General features: G+C 40.6%; 1 protein-coding gene across 3 annotated transcripts in view; it reads left to right on the top strand.

Moving 5' to 3' along the window:
* Positions 1–25,042, top strand: part of LOC119051777 (histone-arginine methyltransferase CARM1-like) — a 231,637-nt gene that overhangs the window by 159,062 nt on the left and 47,533 nt on the right. For all 3 annotated transcript variants that reach the window (XM_037148732.2, XM_037148733.2, XM_037148734.2), the window contains exon 6: positions 24,087–24,264. In XM_037148732.2, the coding sequence (XP_037004627.2) occupies positions 24,087–24,264 (178 nt within the window). The remainder of the gene's footprint in view (positions 1–24,086; positions 24,265–25,042) is intronic.

Below are 25,042 nucleotides of genomic sequence, written 5' to 3'. Positions count from 1 at the left end.
ATGTCTCTTGAATGCCTTGGAACCTGAAAGAGGACGATAGGGTGCTAAGTAAGAAGAAAATGGGTGACTGGAGCTTCTCAATTTGCTCCCCTCCCTCACACCTTTGCTGCCAGGCATGTGACTGGCAATAGCACGTGGATGCTAAGAGTGTAGGCTCTGGAATCCGTGTCTGGGTGAAAGCCTGGCAGGTCCCTTTTACGAGGTGTATGGTCTTGCACAGGCAACTTGTACTTTCTGCACTTTGGTTTCGTCATCTGTAAAATAGGGATATTAATAGTACAGCTGATTACTGACTCCTTTCCCTCTGTCTATATATTGGGTTGGCTAAGAAGTTCATTTGGTTTTTATTCTGTAAGATGGCTCTGATAGCACTTAGTTGTCTTTAATTTCATTTGAAACAATGTTCTTAGATTGTATTGTGACAGCTGTCATATCAGCATGCATTTAAGAGAAGCTTATCAAAGTTAGTGAACTTCTGTTCTGCAGAAGTGGCCGTTTTAATGTTAAAGATGAAAGAAAATACACAACATTTTCAGCATATTATGCTTTATTATTTTAAGAAAGGTAAAAATGCAACTGAGAGACACAAAAAAAGATTTGTACAGTGTATGGAGAAGGTGCTGGGACTGACTGAATATGTCAAAAGTGGTTTGCGAAGTTTTGTGGTAGAGATTTCTTGCTGGGTGAGGCTCCATGGTCAGGTACACCAGTTGATAGGGATCAAATCAAGACATTAATTGAGAATAATCATCTTCAAAATATCCAAATCAGTGAAGTTACTGGTAAAAATGAAAAAAAAAAAGGTGTCTTTTATGGAAAAAGCACACAAGCTTTTTGGCCAACCCAAAATAACACATCTACCTTCAATATCTAGGATCCATCCACCCTTCCAGGCAAAGCTATCTTTTACCAAGAATAGCAGAGTAGCCTCCTAATTCACCTTCTTGCTTCTACCCTTGTCGCTCCTATTCTGAGCAGCCAGAGGAATTCTTTAAAGGTATAATTCAGAACCTGGCACTTGTCCACCGAAACTTCCCAGTAGCTTCCCACTCCACTCAGAGTTAAATCCACAGCCTGTGACGTGCCCTGCAAGACCATTCACCCTGGCCTCCCACTCCCTCTGTGACCACATTTCCCTCGGGGCTTCTCCCTCACTCTGCTCAAGCCTCTCCAGCCTTGTCCCTTTTCTCAAAAACAGAAGGCGCACTTCTGCCTCATGGCCTTGGCTCTAAAGGCCTTGGTCCCCAGGCAGTTACGGGGCTTGCACTCACTCCACTGGGTTCTCTTGAATGTTACCTTAGAACAGAGGTCTTCCCTGATCACTCAGTCTGAAGTAGCACCCCGCTTTGGGTCATTTTCTGTTATTTCACCCTGCTTTATGCTTACCGATGGCACTTTGGTAATTATAACATATTTCAAATCAATAAGCTGTTTGTCTGCTACCACTAGTCCCATGGCTCTCAGCCTGGGGTGATTTTACCTTCGGGGGGACATCTGGCAATGTCCGGAGACCTTTTTCATTGTCACACTGGTGGTAAGGGGTGTACGTCAGAAATGCTGCTAAGCACCTGAAATATCCAGGACAGACCCTGGCCCGACAAAAAATGATCTGGCCCGCAGTGTCAGTATGTGTTGCTGAGGTAAGAAACCTTGCTGTAGACTGTGTAGGGCATGAGTACAGGGACCTTGTCTATTGTCCCCATGGTCCCCAGGGTTTACAACCAGCCTGGCCCATAGGAGGTACGTAACCCGTGTCTAATGAGTAAATGAACACAGTGCGGTAGAGCATTTCAGCATAGTGTCTGCAGTAGGAGCCATTCCCTTCAACAATGGGCAGGTGTCCATTGAGCCGGACAGTTTGCCAGGCACTGTGCTGACTTCTGACAGTGTCACAGTGGGCAGTGTAGCAGGGAGCAAGACATCCTGGGGCCCTGCTCTCTTTAAGGTGGCCTTTATGTGGACACGGATGTTAGCTGTTCTTGTTGTTATGATCGTCATTGTTTGTTTTTAAATTTAATTTAAGTGTTTTAGAGGAAGGGAGAGAGGGAGGGAAACATCAGTGCAGAAGAAACATCAATCGGTTGCCTCCCAAATGCACCCCGTCAGGGGACTGAACCTGCAGTCAAGGCACGTGTCCTGACTGGGAATTGAACCCATAGCCTTTTGGTTTATGTGACAATGCTCCAACCAACGGAGCCACACCAGCCAGGGCGATTGTCATTGTTTATTATCAGTCATCCTGGCACTTGCTGTGAGACCATGGTTTCTTGTTTGTTTGGGTTTTTAACGATGTGGTATTGATTTTTCAGAGATGCTCTGGAAAACTTGGAAATTTTAAGTTAGCTAGAAGCAGCCTGGCAGAGTGTAAATAAGAGCTACACAATTGGGAACCAAACAGCCTACATTGCTATTTGGGCCGTAGCACTTGTGCAGGTGTCTGTCAGGATGGGCAAGGTTTTTAGCAAGGCTGCGGGAACAACGACTCCGACTTCCCAGGGCTAACGACCACACCCGGCCTGTTCTTTTGCTCACATACGTGTCCATGGCTATGACTTATTTTATTGACTAAAGCAAGTCCCAGGGCCAAGCCTGATATGAATGAAATGCAGTGGGAGGGAAGAGAATACGTATGGGCGATAGGGAGCCAGATGGGTTTCTCCAACTTCAAAAATCAGGCCAACTTTGTAAATGTATTGGTCAGGCTTTGGGTTGTAAATCACAGTAGGATAACTCACATTGGCTTAAGAGAAAGAGACTTTGTCTCATGTGACCAGGTAGCCAAGAGGAGCGACTAGTGATCCAAATGAGGTGCCCTCGCTTGTTCTCGCCCTCCCCCTCCTTCCGTCCCTCTCTCCCTTCTCATCTCTTTGCCCACCCTGCCCAGGCCCACCTCTCTCTGTGTTGGCTTTCTTTTCCTACTGTAGACAGCCCATCCCCATGTGGAAGGAGTGACCACTGAGGGCCTCCGAGTAACATCCTTTCACATCCATGACTAAGAAAACAGGTGACCTTCTCCCAGTCTAGAGGAAAGGGAGTGTGATGATGGCCTCAACGTGGATCATGCCCCACGTCTGTGGCCGGGATGGGGCAGCTGGCTGTACCTGGCAGCCTCTCAGCAGCCCCACCTGATCAGAATAGGGGAGTAAGAACTCCCAGAATTACCCAGGAAGAGCAGGTCCTGTGCAGGTGACATCAATCCTGGGCTCCAGCACATACCTGCCTGGCTCTAAATGCCATCAAGTATGCGAAAGCCTTTTGTAAACTGTAGAGCATTGCCCAAATGCTAATTGCTGTTATTATTCCTTTCAAGTTGAATAAAAGCCCCATTATTTACTAGGGTACATCAATGCTGGTGGCAGGCCAGTATTGTTCCGTACACTTACTTGAGTGAAAGTAAAGTTGCAATAAATAGATGAGAGGTTACCAGCAAATTGAGTGAGTCAGTGACAAAAACTGGTTAGTATTAAACCTCAAAATGATGCTTGTTACTTTGGAATGAGGTTGCACCTGCAGGTCAGCTGTAGCATGATAATGTGTTTTCTGAGTGCTGCTATGTCCCTGGCTTGATGCTAGGGAGTATTCTAGGAGAATAAGGAACAGCCCCTCTCTTGAAGAAGTGTTTCGCTGTGACCAGATTCCAATAGCTCAAAATATGCAGATTATGTCAAGGAAGGATCAGGGCAAATTGACTGAATTTTTCACTTTTCCTCCTGATGCCTTGACAGCCTGCTTCTCAGACGTACTGAATGATGTTTAATTTAATTCATGTGCTCGAGGCAGCGCGCTCTGCGCTGCAGCTGTGCACAGTTTGTTTGAAAGGGCTTTTGCACCAAGGCCAAAGGCAGGCAGCACATTGCCGTGACACCTGGATGAATGCATCCCATAGGAAGGAAGCACCCTTACAATGAAGTCAGAAAAGAAATCTTCATACATACTTCCTTGGAAGCCCGTCAGCGTGCATGGGCGAGTGCAGCAAAATACTTCCGAATGACCCTGGTGAAGGTAAATAAGGCTAATACTAGGCAGAGTTTTAAAGTCTGACTGCTGCGTCTCCAAGCAGCATTCCTATAGCCATCTCCTGGTACACACATACATGTGCATGCATACGTATAGGCATGCACACACATGTGCACACTGTATCCATCTCTGTTGTGAATCCTACTCCTGCTTCCAGCACCCAGTGCCTCCTACTTTTCTAATCAAAACAGGAAACGTACGTGTCACTCTCCCTTGTTGCATCAGCTGGGTTACTTTTGCATTATGGATTTTACCTTCTCAATAGCACTGCATTTTAGGCCTTGAACTCTAACTGTGGTGAATGACAACTGAGAAAATGAGTGCCTACTGGGGGGAAGGGTGAGGTGTCAGGGATCACACTTAACGTTATTGTGACATCAATCCTGATGGAGAAAGTCTGATTCAGTCTTTATAGCGAGACTAGGGGGCAGTGATATGGGATTCATGTCTTCACAAGCCTCCCACTTCCCGAAACCTTAAGTGGCTGGGGAATTTCTCCCAGAGCTGGTATCACAAGGCCCTGGTCTAGACTCCATTCTGAGAACCAGAGCGGCATCAGAGACAGTGAGGCTTCACCAACAGTGTCTTTCCTTTTTCTTTTATCAACCTTGTATCAGTTTGCCAGGGCTGCCGTAGCAAAGTACCACAGTTGGTTGGTCTAAGCAATAGAAACTTACTTTCTCAGAGTTCTGGAGGCCAGCCATCCAAGATCAAGTTGCCAGCAGGGTCGGGTTCTTCCCAGGCCTCTCTCCTTGGCTTGCAGATGGCCGTCTTCTCCCTCTGCCTCTGCGTGGTCTTCGCTCTGGGTGTGTCCGTGTCAGGAATGGGGTCTGTGTGTGTGTGGTTTAGGGCCCAGCCTAGGGATCACATTTTAATTTAATTACCTCTTTAAAGATCTCATCTCCACATTCTGAGGTACTGAGGGATTGGGACTCCTTTTGGGGTTGGCCGAAAAGTTTGTTTGGTTTTTTCCCATATGATGGTACTAGTAGTGCTTAGTTGTCTTTAACTTCATTCAAAACAATTTTGCTAGATTGTATTGTGACAGCTATCATATCAGCATGCATTTAAAAAAGTCACAATTCATGAATATTTCTGCAGCCATTTTAATTTTGAAGATGGAACAAAATATGCAATATTTTCAACATATTATGCTTTATTACTTCAAGAAAGGTAAAAACGCAACTAAAACACAAAAAAGATTTGCTCAGTTTATAGAGAGGGTGCCGTGACTGATCTGGTTTGCAAAGTTTCATGCTAGAGATTCCTTGCTGGATGAGGCTCCACAGTGGGGTAGACCAGTTGGGGTTGATAGTGATCAAATTGAGACATTAATTGAGAACAGTCAACATTATGCCAGGTGGAAGGTAGTCAACCTATACTTAGAATTTCCAAATCAATAAAATTATTGGTGAAAAATGAAAAATGTGGTTTTTATTTTACAGAAAAAAACTAAGTGGACCTTTTGGCCATGCCAACATGAATTTTGAAGGCAAAAAACCAGCCCATAACAACATACCCCCTTTCCGCTGTCCGGACTGATGGCCTGGCCACTCCACTTCCCTTAACTGCCTAATCCAGGGCAGGCCTGGCTGACCCAGGTCCCTGTTAGCCAGATGGGTGGAGCCAGAGAAAACTAAATGGTTTCCCTCCCCCAAAGCCAGAGAGACAAAGCCAAGAAGCCCTTGGAGCAGGGGCTGAGAAGCTGGGTGGGTTTGAGGTGGTCATCAGAAGCTGAGGTTTAGATCTGAGGAGTCCGGCAACCAAGGAGGGCACAAATGAGGAACAATGAATCACAATGGTGACAAGGGGCCCTCTGGGCCAGCACAGACTTAGTAGGCTCTCACCCATGGCTGTTTACAAGAAGCCTGTGGCATAAGAACCTGAGACAGAATGGGCATTGACCCAGCCTTGCATAGAGCTTTCTCTTCCTTACCTTGTTGATTCATAATTCTTGGACATTATACACATTGCTTTTTCTACTCAAAATCTTCTCTGCCACAGTGTTAACCTGGTAGCTCCTGCATGACCATCTAGATTTTACTAACGTGTCACTTCTGATGAAAAGTCTCCCCAACTCAGTACATTTTAATTTAGCTGTTCAGAGATCCAGCTAGATTATTAAATTCCATGAGAACAATGATACACCTTGTACTTTTAAGTGTCCCTGCAGTTGCAAATTCTCAGCAAATGCTTACTCAGTGAATGTTTTGAATCAGGCTGCTCACAATCTTTCTTCGAACTCTCTTGGCTTATGTATCCCTTCTGTGTCTCTCATTCTGTCTGACACATAGGGAAGTCTACAGGGCGCTCAGCGCTTTAAGAAGTCTAAGCAGGTTAATGAAATGGTTAAGAATGCAGACTCCAGTGCCAGGCTGCTTGGGTTTGAAGTCCTGGTTCATTGGCAAGGTGGCCATGTTAGTTTGCTAGGGCTCCCGAGACGCAGCACCACAAACTGGGCGGCTTAACAAATGTGTCATTTCCTAGTTCAGGAGGCTAGAAACCTGAGATCGGGGGTTGGCAGGGTTGGTTTGTCCTGAGGGCAGTGAGGAAGGGTCCTAGCTTCCTGTGGTTTGCAGGAATCCTTGTCATTCCTTGGCTTCTGTTGCATCACCTTGGTCTCTGCCTCCATTTCCACCTGGTGTTCTTTCTGTGCACATCTCCGTGTCCAACTTCCCATTTTTACAGGGAGACCAGTCAGATTAGGGGCCCGCTCTACTGCAATATGACATCAACCTGACTAGTTTCGTCTGCAGTGACTCTATTTCCAGAGAAGGTCGCATTCGGAGCTACTGCGGATTGGCGCTTCAGCCATATTAACTGTGTGTGTGTGTGTGTGTGTGTGTGTGTAGGGGCATATTCAACCTGTAACAGTGACCCTTGGCTAATCACCTGGTTTCAGTTTCCAAGTCAGTAAAATAGAATAAAAATATATCGTCTACCTTGTAGGGATGTTGTATGATTAAGTGAATTAACATTTATAAAACACTTCAAACAGTGCATGGCACATGGAAGCCCTGCCTCAGTTCTGGCTGCATGTGTCTATCTCCTTCCCTAACCTGGTTGGTGGGGACTCTGCTTCGTCACAGTTCTGATGGTCTCCCATCCTGTATAGTACAACATACAGTAGTGCACTTTGTACCTGATATGGAATCTTCAAACTGAATTTATTAAGCCAAATGTAAGTCAGGGTGATCCTGGGCTGGAGCTAAAAGTCTGTCTGGACTTGTGTGATTTGGTACATTTGGTAGATGACACTTTATCATGCCATTGGTGTAGTTGGTCCCAAAGGCTTGTGCTAGGAGGGATTAGAAAACCCTGCTCTTTCTTGGTCTGTTCCTGAGGTTTCCTGCTTTCTTAGAAATGCTTAAGGCATTCAGTATTACACATACAAATGCCATCTCATCTCCAGGTATAGAGAGACCGTTTAACCCAAGCGTCTTACCTTTAGTTATCGGCATAATTGAATGCTGCAGTTCTGTGTTTCTCCGCTCGGTTGTGATATCATCAGTGCAAGGCAGGAAAAAGAAGGGAAGAGCTGTGTGATATTTCTTCCTCAGAGTCCTGGGTGGGCCATCTGGCAATCTTTAAGTCTTGGTGCCAGATTGAATAACATGCTTTGGGTGGCTTTATAAATGTATTATTCAGGGGAGATGTTGTTTTAACCTCTGTGCTTCATGCCACTTCCTAGCTGGTGGAAATCTTTTCTCTCCTTCACTTGAAAATTGTGTGGAACACAGCCCAGTAGAGACTAATAAATCAGCACGAGGGTTTCTCAGCTGGTCTGAATAGCACTTAATGATGGAAAAGGTGGACCAATCATCCTGCATGAAGCCAGGATGAGAAAAACGATGTGCAAGTGTTGTTCAGCACACATGAGGCACAGGCTGGGGTCTAACCGAGACAGCAACTCAGATCTTCGCCTTATTCCAGCAACAGGGTGGTCATATCCATGTGGGAGTCCCAGTGCTGGGGTGAGAAAATGCTTATGTGGAGGACAGTGAGTTCAGCTTCTAACCTCTACTGGGTTGCTTATTAGTTTCTTGAAATTGACAAATCGCATTACTTTTGGGGTCTCAGTTCCCTCCATTGCACAATGAGGTTGTTGAACTGTGACTGTAATCCTTGAGGTCCTTTCTCTGCGTTCGCTCCCTCCATCACATGTTATAAACCTGTAGACCCAGAGTCTTCTCACTCCAGGCTAAGTGGTAACAATCACTTTAGTTTCTGACAACTAACCCTTTAATTACTCTCCTGGAGCTCAGAGCCAATATTTATGTATTCTACGTTGCATTGTCTCAAACAAGTTCAAGGCTTGAATAAGAGCCTGAGCCTATGTTATAAGTGAATCAAAGGGGGGAAAAACCACGTGAGGTCAACTTTTAACACTGAGAAATTACTGAGTGGCTCAGCAAAGAAGGGGCCCCATGTGTAAGATGGGTGACTGTTCATCATCACTGTGCATGTATGTTAAAGGAAAACTGTGTCCCTACTCACTTCCAATGCCAAATGTGTGGGCTTCTATTTCCTCCTGTACCAACCAGTTTTCCAATTCTCTGGGTCCCAACTGGGAATCATATAATTTTTCTCAATTCTGCCACTAATTACCTGAAATCAATGCCAAATTCCACAGGCTTAAGGGCTCAGTCCCATAAGAAATGCCCTTAGCTGCAGACACCAGTCACATGTGATGGGTCCCCAGGGCACTCACGCTTCTATCCATCTTGGCTACTAAGTTGAGGATTCCCACAAACCCAGTCAGTTTCAGTCATTTACTAGAGGAGCTCACAAAACTCAGGGAAACATCTCCCTATGTTTATTGACTCATCGTAAAGGATATTGTAAAGGATGCAGATGAACAGCCAGATGAAGAGGTAAATAGGGAAATGGGCAGAAGGGCCCCCACACAGGAGCTTCTCTCGCTGTGGAGTCCGTGCGTGCTACCCTCCCAGCACCAACCCACCAGCTCTCTGAACCCCATTTGGGGGTTTTTATGAAGGCCTCATTGTGTAGATATGAGGGGTTATTAACTCAATCTCCAGCCCCTCTCCCCTCCCCAGCAAATACAAGCGGGGCCAAAAGTTCCCAGTTTCTAATCCTGGCTGATCTCCCTGCTGACCAGCTCCCATTCTGTGACCATCCAGGAGCCAACAGGGAGTCATCTCATTAGACAAAAAATGCTCTGTCACTCAGGAAATTGAAAGGGATTCAGGAGCAGTGTAGATGATGCTCCTATCACCTCTGTCATTCAGGAAATTACAAGGGTTTTAGGAACTCTATCAGAAACAGGGGCAGAGACGAAATATACGTATTTCTTATTATGTCACAGTGTCTTTGTGAAGTCTTAGAGTAAAACAGAAATAGAGAGAAGGAAATATAAAGAGTGGAAAGCATCTTTGAACCTGACCTTTAACTCAGTGCTTCTCAGCAGGGGGATAGAGGCTATTGATAATTGACAGAAACAGATGAAGGGTCTCTCAGAAATATGTCAGTGGGTCCCTACCTGAAAGAGCTTGCTGGAACATTCTGAAGGGGTAACAACTCAGTTAAGACACCAACTGGCTGGGGATGATTTTTTTTTTGTGGGGAGGGGGGCAAGCTTAACTTAAGTAATGTGTGGTTTGGGATCATCTTGGAAGAAAGACGCTTTGTACCGGTAGCATGAACTGATTCACTCTGCCCAGATTGTGAGTGGATATTTCTCTGAAGCAAGAGGGAATGTGGATGTGGAAGAAGTTCTGAAACCTCCCATCTTCCTAAACAGTCCCTGTAAGAAGAGAGGTGGGGTGCAGAAGGAGGAACACACATCAAGATCCGGATTCTAAGAGTCTAATCTCAGGTTTTCAAGAATAGAGTAAATGTGCTTTCATTCAGACTTAGGTTCTCATGAGAATCCCGCATGTTTTCATTCTCTAAGTTCCTAATTACATTCATTTGATAATGAAGGTCTGCATGAGCTCAAACTTTTTGTTAGATCAGCTTTGGTTGTCGTTAGTATTTCCATCTGTGCACAGTGCTGCTGACTTGACCTTTCAGAGCAGCTTTCTTAGACTAGGTACGGTTGTCCTTAAGAAGGGACTGGAAGAAAATTGTCAGAATGCCTTGGCTACATTTTTATGACAAATGCATTTTATCAGCCCTCCCTAAAGAGGAGTGATTCTATTTACTCATCTGCTGTCTCTTAAGAGCTCTGCCGAATGGGCTGCAGACCAGGCCACTAGATATTCCCAAGTCACTGGCTGCTCTCAAAGCCAAGGATGGGCTAATTAGCTGAATTTCACATTTGAGGGAAAACCATCTGAGAATATGAAACATTTGGGTTGGTAAAACCGAGACAGTTTTTATCTCACATAACATTTGGTGGAAAATAAATCCAAATAACCCTAATTCCTTCATATTTAAATGGTTAAAATATCACTGTCTGAATTATTTTATAGATACGCAAATTTTTGTCAACAAAGCTCCTCACTTTGATGTGGCCTACTTTATTATTTGCTTGTTTACTTGTATTATTTTTCTCACTTCAAAATCAACAAAATCAAGCATATACTTTGTCAGTCATTTATATATATTGAAAACTTTAAATTCAGATAATCCTTTGGTATAAGTTTTGAAATCACTTTTGCTATTGAAAAACTTCAATTTACACAGTAGTTTCTTTGGTGACCAATTGCTCTAAAGAAACAATAAGCTTGATAGAATTATTTAATCATTTTGAATTTTATTTTTATATCAACAAAGTTGAAATAAAAATGTCTCTCTTACAGCGCTGCGGAGTAGATACGAGATAAAGGGGACACAGTTTGTGAAGGTTAAGGTCTATATTATCGGTTTTACTAAAAGCAAAGCAACCGAATTATAGTCACATAAACATGTAATTATATAACCTAACTTTAACCGTAGCTATGTAGGCATATAACTGCATACTGTTGATATATCTACCCAGAGGAGGCAATTCAAAATTAAATTTTTATTGATATACTAATATTTAGCATTCCTATACAGCCCATAATTATACTGGACACTCGTAGCCTTCCACACCCTGAAGACTGCTTGCAAGTAGAAAAAAATTCTTCAATGGAAAATTGCTCATTCGTATAAAGGGAGGTGTAGACAGAAGAGGAGACTGTGTGTCCTTCCACACAGTCCTCTGCTGTGCATGCTCCCTTGGAGCCCACGGTAACCCGAGTGTAAATAGCAGCTGAGTTCTCACACTACGTGGTTCTGTTATGACTGTTATGGTTGAGAGGCCCTATGAGCTTAACAAGACCCCCAGTGAATTTTAATTTAAATTTTTTTCAATTACACTTAACAGTCAATATTATTTTACTGAGTTTTAGGTGCATACCACAGTGGTTAGACATTTATATAATTTATGATGTAATCCCCCCGATAAGTCTAGTACCCACCTGGCACCACACGTAGTTACTGTAGTATTATCGGCGCTACTCCCTCTGCTGTACTTTACAACCCTGTGATTGTTTCACAACTGCCAGTTTGTACTTCTTCATCCCGTCACCCTTTTCACTCAGTTCTCCAACCCCCACCCCATCTGGCAACCATCAGGTTGTTCGCTGTATCTGTCAGTCTGTTTCTGTTTTATTCATTTATTTTGTTCTTTAGATTCCACAGATAAGTGGAATTGTATGGTATTAAGAAACCCACATTTATCTGCTCATTCACCTCCACATACCAGAAAACCCGAATCGATACTGATTTAAACACACAAGAGCTTTCCCACCTCGTGTAAAAGAAATCTGTTGGGTGGCAACTCCACGAAAGTTGTAGAGCCCCGACTCTTTGCATCTTCCTACTGCACTGTCCTGTATCTCCGGAAGGTCACCCCAGTATCCAGGGTGTTTGCTGTAGCTTCAATCACAGATCCATGTTCTAGGCAATCAGATGAAGAAAGAAAGGACTAAAAATACCTTTCCCTAGCTGTGACCGGTGTGGCTTTGTTGGTTATACATCATCCCACAAAGTGAAAGGTCACCAGTTTGATTTCCAGTCAGGGCACATGCCTGTGTTGAGTGAGGGTTTGTATGAGAGGCAACCAATAGTTATTTCTCTTTTTCTTTTCCCCTCTCTCTAAAAATAAATTTACAAAATATTTTTTAAAAAATGTCTTTCCCATCACCAAGTCCTTATTATATGAAATATTAAAGGGACTTATCTAAGAAAAAAAGATAAAAAAATATGAACAGTGAAAGGACAGCAAACTCACAGTTATTAACAACCACATCTAAAACAAAAGCAAGCTAAAAGTACAGCTAGATCAGGAGAAGAACTATAGAAATGAAGATCTCATGGAGGGTTAGCACCAGGGGAATGGGAGGAGAAGGGGGGAGAAGGTACAGACAATAAGTAGCATAGACGGTAGGTAGAAAATAGGGGGAGGGCAAGAATAGTATGGGAAATATAGAATCTAAAGAACTTGAGACACATGTTCATAAACTAAAAGGGGAATGGTAGGGGTGGGAGGGTGCAGGGTGGAGGGGAATGAAGGGGGGAAATAGAACAACTGTAATGGCATAATCAATAAAATAAAAAATAAAAATTAAAAAAAATGTCTTTCCCTAGCCTTTTCTCCTTATTTTAAGGAACCTTCCTGGAAGTCCCTTCCTGGCAATTCACGCTTACATTTCATAGGCCAAACTTAGCCACACTTAGCTGCAAGAGAGGCTGGCAAATATAGTATTTTAGTTTGTGCATTGTTGCCCTCAGTAATTGAGGTATTTTATTAGTAAGAAAAAGGTAAAAGTGGATTTGTTTAAGCAATTAGCAGTTGCCACACAAAGTTTAAATTTTGGGGGGCTTTCTGGAAAAAAAAGGAGAAAGAAAACCTTTGGTTAAGGAGAATTGCTGCCTGGTGACCTGACCAACTGTCTGCATCCACACTCTCCCTCTTACTAGAAACTGATCGCTGATAGCCAGGATCTCTGACCATTGGGGAAAAAGAAAAAAGCAATAATAGTTAGCATCTATTACGCACTTGCTACTTGCCAAGCCATGTATAATCACATTATATGCATGATCTCATTAAGTTTCAGAGCAACCCTGGAAGTGCTAGCATTATTCTTATTTTACCTATATGGAAACTAAAGCTTGAGATTAGTTTCACAAAGATTACCAAGAAGCAGAAAAGCAGAGATTTGAACTAAAATCTGTTATATCAGAAGCAAATACTCATAATGACCATGCTATATGGTAGTCCCTAATCTTTTTGGCACCAGAGACCAGTTTCCTGGAAAATGGGGGGACTGAGGGGTACTGAGTGGACAGGAGGTGTAGCTCCCCGGGGCTTTTCTCACCCTCTGTGGATGAGGGGCAGTGTTTTGCTGGCTGGACCACTGTGAAGGGGGGTGCAGGGAGATCACAGGCGGAGCTCAGGAGAGCTTCACTTGTGGCCAGGTTCCTGACAGGCCACAGACCCTATTGGTCTACAGCCCTGGGGTTGGGGACCCCAGTTATACCTCATCACACCTAGAAGAGAAGGAACAAGGAAGAGGAGAGGTCAGGAAAATGTTACAGAATAAATTGTGTCTCAGAACTAAAGTGAACAAATGATATATTAAAATATTTATATGACTCATACAAATATGACTCATTTAATGTGACTCATATTAAATAAACGTGTGACTAATACTTTAATTTATCAGTGCATGAACTAGGAAGATGTTGAACCTCGTCAAAGGAGAATTCAGAGAACCATATTTATATAGGCAAGGAAAAAAATTACGAATAGATGCAAGACTGGCCTGTCCACGGGACAGTCATCAACTGCATTACACCAGATGCAGTTTCTTCCTATTTCTAAAAACAAGAATTACTTGTGCCATTATTTGTTTTTTTACAGAGTTGTAAAATAGCTCCAACACACTGAAAGGCAAAGATAACCTGGAAGGGAATGCTAGACAGGACATTCAGTAACCTTTTTGTCCATTTTAAAGTGTCATAATTTAAAGTGTTTCTCTGACACACCAAAATTACCCTTTCCCCATTGCCAGAAACTCCAGTATTTGGACAAACATAAAAAATATCCCCCAAATTCCTTTTAACCTATTCCCTTTTATTTACCTGCTATCGGAGGACCAGCAAAGAGTTTGGAAAGACAAAGAATGATCTTTTCTCATTAAACTACCCCTGCGTGTTGGTAATAACTTTCCAAACTAAGACGGAAATGGAACCAAGGGCTGCCACGTCACCATTGGTGAGGTAATTAACAAAGACTTACTGGATGCCTTCAGCGTGCCGGATACTCTGCTGGCCGAGCATAGTGGACATGGCATCTGCTGTCAGATACAGTTCAAAAGAGAAAACTTACCTACCAATAGAGGGTAAATGCACTGGCTGACAGGATGTACAAAGGTGCAACCCTGCTGCCACCCTCCCCCCCCACACACACACAGTAGTGAATCGCTTCTGTAGACATTACAATATTTCTTAGTGCCTGCTGTATAACTTGGTCAAAGCATCCTTTCTAAGCCTAGACAGCTTGTCTGCTTCCTTGATGCTCTTCCCCAGTTTTTTAGCATTCTGGAATATCTTCAGAAGGAAACAGCTTTGTCTATTAAAGTTGTCAGGATGGTTTTTGTTGTTGTTATTTGTTTTTTGTTTTTTTTGGTTTTTTGCTGGCATCCAAACCATAGGATTGGCAGCATTTCCCTCACAAAAGCTTCACATGACTTCCTTCTGTCATCTTTGGAGATTCTGCAAGTGATAAAGGGGCGTATAATTACTTGGTACAAAGAAGCTCCTGGCCTCCTCCAACTCTGTCCTTAAGTCATCCCACAGAGAAACAAGGAGATAAGTCCCTTTTGAGTCTGTCCCTTCCTTCTGAATCTGTCTCCCTTGTCTGTCATTCTCTTTTTCACTCTGTGTGTTGTCTCGTTGCCCTGCCAAATGGTTCTTATTTGCACATGTTTTTTTGTGCTGACTTCTCCGGCAGGTTCCTCCAGGGACCTATTTGCTCTTTCAGAGCAGCAGCTTTCAGAAGGCCCTGTTTTCTGCACACTGATAATTAAGCACCGGCGGCCCAAGAGGGGTCCTGTGTGCTGTTCAGTGTGTGATCACCTTGATTACAGGTAGGGGCAGCTGTGAACTGAGGGGAGGGACAGTGGGAGAGAGACAGTCACTGGGTACTTCCTCTTTAGATCCTTCTCAGAAAGGAACCAAGCCATAATGCTGCTATCGCCAGTGATAGTTATGACCTAAACTTACTGAGACACATTCACAAATGCAGTTGCTTTTGTCTACGTCTGTCCCCGTTTAGCGGCATGTCCTTTAGTTGGGCGCTGACCTTACTAGGACTGTTTTCTGAATTATAAAATGATGGGTTCAGAACAGGTAGTGAGCAAAGAACTTTAGTTTAAATGTTCTGTTTAAGGAAATTAAAGCCAATGAACTTTTTAACAGTAAGCTTAATATCGCTTTTCTAAATATTGAGCAGATGTTCAGAATTGCCGATTCAGTAATGGGGCAGAAGAGATATATAAAAGAAAGACTGGTAAGGTTTGAATGGAACTAGTAGCTTTGTAATAGTATTGTAATTATAACAATAAAACCTTCCCGTTATATAGGAATGATGTATCCTTCCACTTTTTGTGTGTTCTTTTCACTTTCTGTCTTCATTGTCCTATAATTTTGAGAGTACAGGTCTTTCACAACTTTATTCCAGTTCACAGGCACTTATTTCTTTTCCATGCAATTGTAAATGGGATTGCTTTCTTTAGTTCTTTTTCATTGTTTATTAGTGTTATGACTATGACAGATTTCTGTATATTCAATTTGTATTTTGTTTTGTAATGAATTATGCTATTCTATTAATTTTGTTGAATTCTTTTGGGGGGGTTCTTTTTTTCATTTTTAAAAATTTTATTGTTGTTCAAGCACAGTTTTCTGACTTTTACTCCCACCTTTTCCCCCAACCCCAGCCCTCCCCACCTCCCTCTCCTGATTCCATCCTTGGATGTGAGGAAGCAGAATTCAGCAGTGTAGGTAGGTCTAAAGTAAAATGTGATCATGTCCAGTTCAGGCCCTATCACATTTCACAGAGTGAACCTCTCAGAACTTTTGTTTTTTAAGTTCTTCCACTGATTGCCATCATAAGTTTATATCATCACACACATATTTCTGTTTCCTGAATTAGTTACTGTGGGTGTACTGTTTACTCTCAGTAAAATTAATAAAGGAGGAACTATCCTCCTCAGATGCACCTCCCAATTTTGTTTGGTTACATTATTCCTAGATTGACAAGGTTTAGAATACTATGTCTTTAATGGTTTGTCTGTAGCTCCATTCTGAAAATTTAACCTCCCCCCAAAGCAAATTAAGTATGATGACCATATAAATATCTTTGCCTATTGAACCAAGTAGTTTCGCTGGACCCATAGAAAAGGAAATGTCATCCTATGTCACTAAACTCTTACTACTCCAAGAAGAATGTTCTTTATAGCAAAAGTGAATAAACTTTTCATTTCTTTTCAAATTTATGCACTTCTAATTTATATTCAGCCTGCTACCCTTTCTTCTACTCATGTTATGCTTTTTGTTATATATTTTCCTCTTGACTGATCCCTTGTATTTTTTTCATTTGTGACACAATTGAAAAACCTTTGAGGCTCTCTGTGTCTGAAAATGTTTTCTGTTCCCTCACACTTTTTGGGTTTGGGCCTGGGTATAAAATTATGGGCTGAAAGTCATTTTCCCTCTGAACTTACTTTATAATCTGCCAATGTCCCATGTTGCTCATGAAAATTCAGTATTAGTATCATTCTTGTTAATCTGAAACAAATGATGATTCTTTTAACTTTGAGAACTTTGGGTATTTCTCTCTTTATTCCCTGGGTTGTCAAATGTGGCCATTCTGTATCTAGATTTGGATGAGTTTTTTTCATCTGTTCACTCCACTTGATGCTCAGTAGGCTCTTTCAGTCAAAAGACTAGTCTCTTTCTTGAGTTCTGGAATTTTTTTCTACTATTTAACTATTACGTTCATATCCACTTGATTATTATTTTGTTCTTTCAGTTGCTCTGTTTTGTCTTCAGGGTTGCTCTCTGTTCTTAGATTTCCTAAAATTTATCTTAGAGATCACTATCTTTGTTTTAAGTTTTGGCAATTCATCTGAATTATTTTCAGATAATTTTATTTTTAATTTTATAGCAGCCTATTCTTGTTTTATGGACAAAAAAAATCTCTCCTACTCTCTTAAGGACAGTATTTAAAAAACAGTTTTCTCCTGAGGTTATTGATTAATATTATATTTGTTAATCATCAGTTTTTTTCTTTTATGCTATTTCTTCCCTCCAATGTATGGTGATCCTTGTTTACTCATTCTTAGCTGATGAATAGAGAACTAGGTTGCTTAGTATGGGTAGTCGGTGGGTCTGTGTTCCCCACAGGCCTCTCTTCTGAGAGAGACAGCAGACCAAAGCTTCTGCCCTGATGGGGAGGGTGTGTTGACAGGTAAGCTTCCTGTAAAATACAAGGACGTGGGACTCACTGGCAGCCTGGGAACATGACTGCTGCCAAAATAAAAAATTTAATCCTAGGAATGGCACTTGGGATGGCATTGCCTCATAACTTTCTTTCCTCAGAGTCTGCAATTGGGATCCAGTTAGCCCACTTGTTCTTTGTTTCCCTTTCTGTCTTCAGTATCCATACTAGAGTCCCTACTAAGGTGTATCACAGAAGGCAATGCTAGGAACTTCAGCCAGGTACAGATCCACAAGATAGTACCGGAGGCTACTGCTGCCCTTGGCATTTCCTCCCAAACAGCCTTACAGGAAACCTGCTTTAGCTCTGATACATAGGGGTTCAGAATACTGTGTTCTGTTTTCTCCATTAATCCAATTCAATCTACTTCCTGTCTTCTAAAATTTCCTCAGAATTTCTGCTCACTGCTACCTCTTTTTTAATTAAATTTGTTGGGGTGACATTGGTTAATAAATATTATATAAGTTTCAAGTATACAGTTCTACAATACACCATCTGTATATTGCATTGTGTGCTTACCACCCCAAGTCTTCTGTCAATACATGTTTGACCTCCTTTACCCAGCACTAACCATCCACCACTCTTTCCCTCTGGTAACCACCACACTGTGGTCTGTGTCTGAGTTTTTGTTCGTTTATCTTTTTTGTTCATTTTTTGCTTTCAGTTTTATATCCCACATATGAGTGAAATCATATGGTTCTCGACTTTTTCTCTCTGACTTATTTTACTTAGAATGATATTCTCAAGATCCATCTATGTTGGCACAAATGGCAGTATTTCATCTTTTTTATGGCCTAGTGTTCCATTGTATTTATGTACCACATCTTCTTGAGCCAATCATCTATCAAAGAACACTTTGTTTCCGTGTCTTGGCCCCATGAATAATGCTGCAGCGAACATAGGGACACATATATTTTTGCGAATAAGTATTTTCAAAATTTCCAGGTAGATACCCAGAACAGGGGTTGCTGGGTCAAATGGTAACTCTATTATTTTTTGAGGAACCTTCATTACCGTTTTCCATAGAGGCTGCACCAGTTTACATTTCTACCAGCAGAGTGTAGGAATTCCTTTTTCTCTAACCTCTCCACCTCTTATTCCTTGTCTTGTAGATAATACCATCCTAATAGGTGTGAGGTAGTATCTCATTGTATTTTTTAAAATGTATCTTTATTGTATTTTTTCTACTATCATTTATTTGCCTATACCCCTCCCCTCCACAATCACCACACTGTTGTTCCATGAGTCCTTTTCCTTTTTTGCTCAGTCCCTCCATCCCCTAACCACTCCCCACAAAAGCTGTTTGTGAGCCTGCTGTTTATGAGCCTGTCTCTCTTTTTCTTGTTAGTTCAGTTGTTCATTAGATTCCACATGTGATTGAACTCATATAGTATTTGTCTTTCTCTGACTGGCTTATTTCACTTATTATAATGTTTATAGGACTATCCATGCTGTCTCAGAGGGTAAAAAAAATTTTTTATGGCCAAGTAATGTTCCATTGTATAAATGTCCTATAGTTGTTTTGTCCACTCATCTACTGATGGACATTTTGACTGCTTCCATATTTTGGTGATTGTAAATAACACTGCAAAGAACATAGGGTTGTTTATATTTTTTCAAATTAGTGTTTCTAGTGTCTTCAGATAATTTCCTAGAAGTGGAATCAGTGGGTGAAACTCACTGGCAGCATTGTACTCAATGGGCAATAAATACAAGTGTTTCCCTTAAGATCAGTGACAAAACAGGGGTGTCTGCTTTCACCTGGCTTATTCAACATAGTATTGGAAGTTCTAGCCACAGCAATTAGACGAGATTAAGCAAAAGGCATCCAAACTGCGAAGGAAGAAGTAAAACTGTGTTTATTTGTAGATGCCATGATACTGTATATAGAGAACCCTAAAGATTCCACCAAGAAACTACTAGAACAAATAAATGACTTCAGTCAAATAGCAAGATACAAAACATCCAGAAATCAGTTGCATTTTTATATGCCAATAATAAACTGTCAGAAAGGGAAATTAAGAAAACAATCCTATTCATAACTGTTTCAAAAGAATAAAATATCTAGGAATAATATTGTCTAAGGATATGAAAGATCTGAACTCAGATAATTATAAGATACTGAGCAAATAAATTGAAGAAATCTCAGTTTTATTGTTTTATTACCTTTAAATTCTTCTACTTAATCAATGTTCTCTTTGATTTATATATTCCTTTGTACTATCTCATTTGGTTTGATCCTTGAAATAACACTATGGAATAGGTACTATTATTATTCTCATTTTATAAGTGAAAAAATGGACTTCCAAGAAATCATGAGACTTAGCCACAGTCTTACAGCTAATAAGTAGAGGACTCATGACCAGCACCTAAGTCTTTTTTTTATTTTAAAGACTTTATTTATCTATTTTTTAAATTACTTTATTATTATTCAGTCACAGTTGTCTGAATTTTTCCTCCACTACTCCCCTGCACCCCAGCCAATCCCACTTACCCCACTTGCTTTCACCCTCCTCCTTGGTTTTGTAAATGTGTCCTTCATAGTGGTTCTAGAAAACCCTTCTCTCCATTGTCCTTTTCCCTCTCCTCTTTCCCCTCTCCCCTCTGGCTATTGTTACAGCGTTCTTAATTTCAATGTCTCTGGTTATATTTTTTCTATATATTTGCTTTTTTCTTTTGTTGAGTATGTTCCAGTTAAAAGTGTGATCATATGGTATTTGTCCCTCACTGCCTGGCTTATTTCGCTTAGCATAATGTTCTCCAGTTCCATCCATGCTGTCGCAAAGGGTAGGAGCTCCTTCATTCTCTTTGCTGCTTAGAATTCCATTGTACAAATGTACCACAGTTTTTGATCCACTCCTTTACCAGTGGGTGCTTAGGTTGGTTCCAGCACTTGGCTATTGTAAATTGTGCTGCTATGAACACAATTGGGGTGCATAGGTTCTTTTGGATTGGTGTTTCAGGCCAAGTCTTTTACCTCCAAACAATTGCTCTTTTCACTGTTTTGAGATAAAATATAATTAAATGCTATATTGTCTAGTACAGCCTCTAAAACTGATTGAGCTTCCATACAGAACAGGTATAAATAAACAACATGTATTTAATGCACATAACTCATTGAAAAAACCTTCAAAATGAGATGAAGATGGCAGGGTACCAGGTGAAATTACACTGATCTGTGTTGGAAGTTACTGTGTTAGTAAAAGGATGACTTCTACTGCTGCTGCTACCACCTAAAGTGTGTGCATGCATGGGTGTTTGTGTATATTTTAAGCAACCGATGACAAGTGACAGGACTATTAAAACAGGCTTTTGAAACCCAGTGTAATAATAAGAAAGCAGAATGGAAACAAGAATAGCTGTGATAGTTTACCTGTACCGTGATGGTATCTGGAAAGAAGAGACTTTATTTGGAATCTCTCTCTATCCTCAATTCCCTCTGTCCTGAAAGACTAGGCCACACAGTAAAAATCTGTGTAACAGTGAATATGGTGGGCACTGAAGCCTTCTGCAGGAAGGGCCTTTTATAGCACCTGGAGGGACATACTGAAGTTCATGTTGTCCTGGAAAGGAGAGTTCTACTGCGTTTCAGTTTTGGAAGAAAGGTGTATGAAGTGACATAAATGATCTGAACTGAGAATGTTATAAACCAAAGATGAAGAGAGGCAGCAAGGCTAACTCAAAAAATATTATATGTTGATATCTGGAATTAGCTGCTCTTGTGTCTTCAAGCTCTTCTTGGTTGAGTTTATATTCTATTTTCAACTATCTTTGTCAAGAAATTGTATTCAAACCTAGGATTGCCAAATTGCTTTATGGCTCTATTTTAATGCTTCCTCCAGGTTGATCTGTAGGAGATAAATAAATGCTCAATTTTAAAAAGCCCTGCAAAGTATTCAAATAAGTTTGGAAGTGTTTGATTTAACCATGCCAACTGGTCTAAAACATATTACAGAGAAAAATATTATTCTATATTAATATATAGTTACAAAGTATTATATATTTTTTAAACAGGGATACACGAAAATGTCTGCTAGAAAATATACCTTGTCTTCATCTGAATTATGAGAATACAAGTGATTTTTATTTTCATATTTTTTCTCATCTATATATTTTTTTAGTAATATTTTTAAGAAAAATAACATGACAACAATTATAATGTTAATACTTAGCCCTTAGTAATCTTTATCTTGTGTTAGCTGCACACAAGCCTATGAAGTAGGCACTACTGTTATTATTTTTATTATGTAAATGCTATTTTTAAATTCTTAATTTGAAGCGATTAGGAACCAGACAAGTTGGTGCAGGCAGAGAGGAAAAAGTGGAAATGAGTCATATCTGAAAGGCAGAAATAAGAAAACATAGTAACTAATTGTCTATAGGAAACAACAATGTGTGCCTCCAGGATATTGAGGATTATAGTATTAGTGACAAAAACAGAATCAAGGAAGTCTAAGTTTATATAAAAATTCAAATGACATTTAGAGAAATGGTTTGTTTTCAAGAACCTGAGTTTGGCTCTTTACTTGTCCATATTGAGGAGATGAGAAAGCACATTGGTAAAAATGTTTAGCCTCAGCTCAGGTGAGAAAAGAACCTAAAGACGTCATGTGGACAGTCATCCACATGCAGCTGTAGTCTGAACCACAGAGGTGAATGGACTCTCTTGAGAAGAGGATGTACAGAGAAAAGCAGGACACTAAAACTTTGACCTTCAGGTCTTGTCTCTATACAACCCCATGAACTTGACTAACGTGTGGAGTGACGATAGAATGGAATTCTGAGTCCTTGTGCAAGGATGACATTTTTGAATAGTTTCCTTAGAGACTACTAGATTTCTTGTTTTAAAAGTAAAAGCAGAAAAGACATTTAAGAAGCATATAAGGTAAAACACCAATCCAAAAGAACCTATGTACTCCACAATGTTCATAGCAGCACAAATTACAATAGCCAAGTGCTGGAAGCAACCTATTTGCCCATCAGTAAATGAATAGATCCAAAAACTATGTACATTTACACAATGGAATTCTATGCAGCAGAAAGAAAGAAGGAGCCCCTACCTTTTACGACAGCATGGATGGAACTGGAAAGCATTATGCTGAGTGAAATAGGCCAGGCAGTGAGAAGACAAATACCATATGATCTCACCTTTAACAGGAACCTAAACTGTAAAACAAACAAGCCAGCAAAATATAACCAAAGACACTGAAATAGAGAACGGGTTGACAGGGACCAGAAGGGAGAAGGGAGGGAATTTCAGGGGAAAAGGGGAAAAACGGTTTACAGGGACAAATATAAAGGACACATGGACAAAAACTAAGAGGGGTAGAAATGAAAGGGAGGTGGGAGCACTGGAAGGGCGGGCTGCGATGGGAGTAAAAAACAGAAAGCTGTACTTGAACAATTAAAATAAATAAGTTTTTTAAAAAGTTAAAAAAAAAGCGTATAGGGCACATGGTGGTGAGCAGCACCCTAGAAGATAGAATTTGAGGTGAAAGATACTCTAGCTATGTGAAGAAATGATCAGAAATTGACAATGGAATCATGATAAGTTTGTGGTACACTGCATTTAGGTTGAGGGAAGGGATCAAGTTAGGAAAATACAAAATGGAAGGTCTCAGGCTATGTATAAATACAATGAGTAAAGATGTAAGAGTCTTAGGGTCTCAGAGAACCCCAGTTTAACAAGGAATGTGCTGTATATTATGCTGGTATATGTGGGATGTTTACATGGAAACATATCTTTCACACACTAGAAAGACATAAACATCATAATGCAATTACCTTGTCATATTTTGCACTAAGAAGACCTATATTAGAAAATAATAAATACATTTTTCTTCAAGGCCCCTCTTTTAAGTGAGTTCAAAGTTATTCAATAAAACAGAGGACATCAAAGAAAAATGACTGCATAACTGTAAAATGTACTTCTAAAGACAGGTCAATGCACATGGTATTATTTTTGGAATGAAAAGATTAAGGGATAATTTAATGAGGATCAAGATCATTAATTAGGGCAAGGTTATTGTACAGAACTTTTTGGCATCTTTATTGCAGGCAGAAAAATGAAAAATAAGCTGAAACCATCAGTAAAGAGCAATCTCCAAAAAAGTACCTGTAGGTATACAAGGTGGGCAAAACAGGTTTACAGGCATGAGTATAAAAACACAGTTTATTCCTGTATTATTATTTATTAATTATTATTTATTTGTCTTACAACTATAAACCTACTTTTGCCCCTGGTGTGTATATGCAGACACAGATCACACATACACATATAAACATACAGTATTTGTATGAAAGTGCGGAAGGGTATATATCAAATTATTAATAGTTATTATTTGTATCAGGGTCTCTACAATTACAGCTTCTTTCACTTGTCCCATATCTGAATCTTCTAACTTATCTATATTAAACACGAAATATTTGTGCAGTAAGAAGAAAACTGTTCACAGTGTTTATAGAAACATATGCATCACTTCCCTCTCATCCCTAGGACATGTCAACCCCTAACCTACAGAACTCACAGATTCTATATGATAAGAATAGCAGTACTCTCTTTTATCTTTTTCAGATGTTAGTGAAAAATAATCACCTTTCAGACAAGATCATTGTTCTGCCAGGGAAAATTGAAGAAATCTCGCTTCCTGAGACTGTAGATGTGATTATTTCTGAACCAATGGGATACATGCTGTTCAATGAAAGGATGCTGGAGAGTTACCTTCATTCCAAAAAATGGCTGAAAGCGAATGGTGAGTTGTCCAATGCTGGTGTAGAAAACAAGCTAATGTTTTAACATTTGCAATCTTTTCCCTTTATGTTTAATTATTGACAGAAAGGGAGAAAGAACATTTCTGTTATACCAATTCTTTGAATTTCTCATCTTATTCCATAGTGAATGAGACAGTCTCCAACCATAAAGAGATGATGGTGCTCTGACCAGTGTGACTTAGCTTGTTGGGCAGCATCCCACAGAGTGAAAGGTTGCTAGTTCGATTCCTGGTCAGGGCACGGGCCCAGGTTGCAGGGTCAGGCCCTGGCTGGGGCATGTACGATCAGCGTTTGTCTCTCACATCGATGTTTCTCTCCATCTCTTTCTCCGTCCCTTCCCCTCTCTCTAAAAGTGAATAAAGTAAAATCTTAAAAGACATGGTGGCAGTGTGCGGCACAGTGTTCAGTGTTGTACGAGCAGCAGTTCAGAGTTAGGTATTTTTGTCCTGGTTCTATTATTCTCCTCCATAAGGAACTTGGCCTAATATTTGACCTTTTGACTTTGATTTTCTCATCTATAATATTAAAAATAATCTCTAAATTCCTCTCACATGTTGGCCTTCTACAGTGTAATAAACTCTCTGGGGTTTGGTAGTTATTTCTGACTTACCCTTTTTCTACTTTTTATCTTTTTCCCTATGATCACTGAATATAATCAAGATAAAAATATGAAGTCTAATAATTTTTGTGCTTACCAATTGTCTGCATGTGCTAGGCAATTTGCATGAATTATTTTATGAAAAACCATACAAAGCATGA

Source organism: Artibeus jamaicensis, unplaced genomic scaffold (genome assembly GCF_021234435.1).
Source record: "Artibeus jamaicensis isolate MK-2021 breed Jamaican fruit bat unplaced genomic scaffold, CSHL_Jam_final scaffold_1964, whole genome shotgun sequence".
NCBI classification, from domain to species: Eukaryota; Metazoa; Chordata; class Mammalia; order Chiroptera; family Phyllostomidae; genus Artibeus; species Artibeus jamaicensis.
Note: the sequence above shows the minus strand (reverse complement) of the source record. Positions and strands in the feature narration are given on the sequence as shown.